The sequence below is a fragment of the Marmota marmota genome, unplaced genomic scaffold, assembly GCF_001458135.2.
Source record: "Marmota marmota marmota unplaced genomic scaffold, marMar, whole genome shotgun sequence".
NCBI lineage: Eukaryota > Metazoa > Chordata > Mammalia > Rodentia > Sciuridae > Marmota > Marmota marmota.
In genome coordinates, this window is record NW_026000185.1 from 28,113,053 (window position 1) to 28,116,874 (window position 3,822).

The window sequence follows — 3,822 nt, forward strand, 5'->3', positions numbered from 1 at the left end:
CACACACACACACACACACATATACACACACACATGACACTACTTAGCGCTGTTCAAAGTTTCATTCAAAGCTGGGTGCAGGCCAGACGTGGTGGCGCACGCCTATAATCCCAGGACTTGGGAGGCTAAGGCAGGAGGATCCCAAGTTCAAAGCCAGCCTCAGCAAATTAATGAGACCCTGTCTCAAACTACAAATTTTAAAAAGGGCTGGGGATGTGGCTGGGAGCACTGCTGGGCTCCATCCCCAGTACCCCTCAAAAATGTTTCATTCATTCCACAAACATTTATTAGCACATCTCAGATCATGCAGAAACCTGGCTCCTTTCCTGGTGGACAGGTGAGAAAGACCAAAATGATCGACAGGGCAAGTGATTCAAATTCTATTTGGAGGGGGTGGACATCTCTGAGGCCAGGGCTCAGGGGACACTGAGGCAGGAAGCCCTGGTCACTGCTAGATGGGGCTCAGGACCTGAGTGAGAGCCCAGAGGGCAGAGAGCTCGGCCCTGGCTGACCTGTAATGCTTTTTTCCCCCTGGCAGTGCCCGGAAGCGTCCTATCCCCTACTACCGGCCCAGCCCCTCCTCCTCCTCCAGCTGCCTGAGCAGTGACTACTCAAGCAGGAGTCCCAGCCGCAGCCCCAGCCCAGGCCACAGCCACGGAAGCTACAGCAGTCGCAGTCGCGGGACCCGCAGCCGCACACGCAGCCCCTCCCGGACCCCCAGTCCCAGCTACCAAAGCCGGAGCAGCTCTGAGAGTGGGGGTTTCTGAGCCCAGAGAGACCCAGCTTGGGGTCCCCTGGCACAGGGAGAGGCCAGGCCCCAGGACCTGGAGGGGGTGCAACCCCCACCGCAACAAAGAAGTCCCGGGGCCAGCACGTGGGCAGATGGGACCAGGGAAGACCGTGAGGGCAGGTGCCCTGCCCGTAGGAGGAGCCAGATTGTGCTGCTCAGAAAGGGTGCCCAGCCCGCCTCCTGCCCACCTTCATGTCCAGGGAACAAAGAGCCGTTTCGAACACAGGGATCACCCTGTCCCCTTCCTGCTTGATGCCAGCTCACCAGGCTGGGAACCACTGCCAGAGAATGGCATGAGTTCACAGTCTGCTGTGTCACCTCACCTCCGTTCGTAGGCCCAGGCACACCTTGGAGAGGGCCAGACCTCCTCTCCCTACTCCCCAGGGCCCTCCTCTCCTCTCTCTCTCTCACTGGGCAGATGAGGAGGTATCCAGCAAGCTGGGTCTAAGCTAGACAGAAGGAAGAATGGCCTAACTCTTGGTGCACCACCATCCAGGCTGGGGAGGAGGACCCTGGCCGAGGGCTGGTGGCTGGTCCCACAGCCTCCCCCAACCTCTCCTCTGGCCCAGGAGGGCCCAGACTGGGCAGCCCGCAAAGCCCCAGCCTCAGGTCCCATGTCTCCAGGCCAGGCTCTTCCCTCCATCCCCATCCCAGCCCTGGGCCAAGGTCATACCAGCCAGGCCTTCCATGTGACAAGAGGTGGGGATGGAAGACCACATCTTCATCTGACCCTGAGGTCAGAGAGTGTCAGGTCAGGGGATGGAAGACGACAAAGGCTAAAGATGGCACAGGGACTTGTGACCATGGGCAAAACAGTGCAGTTGGGTGACAGAGCTGGCCACAGGGAGCTGGAAGGGATTGGAGATGGGTCAACGGCATCGGGCCCCACCAAGAGAAGGGCAGCATGTGCCAGTCTGGGACACGACTAGATGACAGCCCAGGGTTACAGGCATAGGGAAATGTGTATGGTGCCCTCAGGGCCTGCCCAGGGAATCGCCTCCTCCCAGGCTTTGTTGGGACAGGCCAGCCAAGGCTCCCCAGGGAGGGGGTAGTGCAGCCCTTGGAAGGGAGGCCAGGATTTAGGCCCAGGGCCTTGCCCTGGCACCGACGGGGACACAGGCCCCCAGTCCTATTCTGCAGCTCCCAGCCCCCTCCTCCTGGGGCCCTCAGGGATCTCACAAAGTCTTCCTTGGCCCAAGAGGGCAGATGCCCTGGGCGCTGATGGGGGGAGGGGTCTGGGGTCTGGTCCGGGTTCCCCCCTCTCTATTCCCCCTCCCTCTTACTCCGCGGTGCGGATAAAAATTGGACTCTAATAATAAACACTCAGTGCCCGGATGGCACGTGGTGAGAGCAGGCCTCTGTGAGTGTGGGCATCTGGGCAGACTGGGGAGGGCAGGGAGGCCTGGGGTCATTCCCTGCCATGCGGACTGAGATCAGACTCCTCAGTACTCCAGAGAGAAGAACTGACGCCCAAGATGCAGGGACGAGCATATGTATCCACTGCCTCTGAGCAAGCCCACAGAGCCCTCCTGAGGCTCAAGCGGGAGGAAATTGGACATAAGAAGCCAGATGCGGTGGCGCACACCTATAATCCCAGTGGCTCAGGAGGCTGAGGCAGGAGGATCTTGAGCTCAAGGCCAGCCTTAGCCACTTAACGAGGCCCTAAGCAACTCAGCGAGATCCTATCTCAAAATAAAATATAAAAATGGGCTGGGGATGTGGCTCAGTGGTTAAGCGCCCCAGTGCCAAAAAAGAATGAAATTGGACACAAGGAGAACAAGTGCATGGGCACAGAGCAGAGGGAAGAGGCTTGGAGGACCCTCATCGCATGGCAGAGCATTCCGGAGGCTGAAGCAGCACTAGGGTGTGAAGCCTGCCCCCTGCACTTCCTGCTAAGTGACACACAGGCCTGAGATGAAGCCAAAATGCAATATTACATTGGCAGTCCTCAGCACAGTGGCAGGAAGAGAGTTCAAAAGATGGCCACTACCGGGCAACACTGGCCTGGCCTAGCATCAGAGGAGGGCCTGGAAGAGGGGTTCAATGTAATAGATTTCTTTTTTTGAACCCAGGGGCACTCTACCTCTGAACTATATCCCCAGCCCTTTTTATTTATTTTAAGACAAGTTCTCACTAAATTGCTGAGGTTGGCCTGGAGCTTGTGATCCTCCTGCCTCAGCCTCCCAAATTGCTGGGATTGCAGGGGTGCACCCCCAAGCCCGTTTTAATTTTTTAAAATAACTAATCCCATTGTATTTCTTTCATATAGATCCATACAGATTCTCCTTCCCCTGCCCTTCTCCTGTCCTGCTCCTCCTCTTCCCTCATTTTTCATTTTCTCCTTCTCCTTCCTCTTTTCTCTCTCTGAGTGGTAATTTTATTTTATTTATTTATTTTTTGAACCAAGCATCCTCTGAGACTCTGTTGGAGGCTGAGAGCCCATCCCCCAGAAGGAAGTGCGCATGCCCACTTTGGCACCTTACATCAATCTCTCAGACACTCTGAAGCCCTACAGGTGCCCCAGGTTAAGAACCCTGGTCCTCCTCTGCTGATGTGGCCACAGCTAGGACACTGCATGACCCCACCCCTTTCCAGTTTCTCTTCCCCCAAACTGGAAGGGGCACCTGACACAGCTAGTGACAAGCGGCTGTGTTTCATACCAGAAAGATGTTCAGAGAAGCCCTGGTGATCTCTTTAACCCTCTATACAAGTTCAGCAAGATGGCCTTGAATAAAGGGTGGGAGCTGCACACGGCTGTGCTCTGCAGATCCCGCCTCCTGGTGGCGAGGGCAGGAAGTACACCCAAAGAATGGCATAAAATTCAACTTGTTGAGCCTGGTGTGGGGCCTGGGGCTCTGCTGCTCCTATTCCCAATACCCATCCCAGTCTTTGGTATTCCATATCCACAGCCAAGCAGCCCCAGATGATGCGACTGCTACCTTTCTGTACTACTTGCCCCTTCATTGGCCAGCCATCCTATATCTCTTTCTGGCCCACTCCAATCGTGTGTGTGTATGTGTGTGTGTGTGTGT

General features: G+C 56.3%; 1 protein-coding gene across 1 annotated transcript in view; it reads left to right on the plus strand.

The window, feature by feature from the left end:
• Srrm3 (serine/arginine repetitive matrix 3) overlaps positions 1–2,159 on the plus strand; it is a 51,373-nt gene extending 49,214 nt beyond the window's left edge. Inside the window, exon 13 of the mRNA XM_048790090.1 lies at positions 519–2,159. Within this exon, the coding sequence (XP_048646047.1) occupies positions 519–767 (249 nt within the window). The 3' untranslated portion in view covers positions 768–2,159. The remainder of the gene's footprint in view (positions 1–518) is intronic.
• The last annotated feature ends 1,663 nt before the right edge of the window (positions 2,160–3,822 follow it).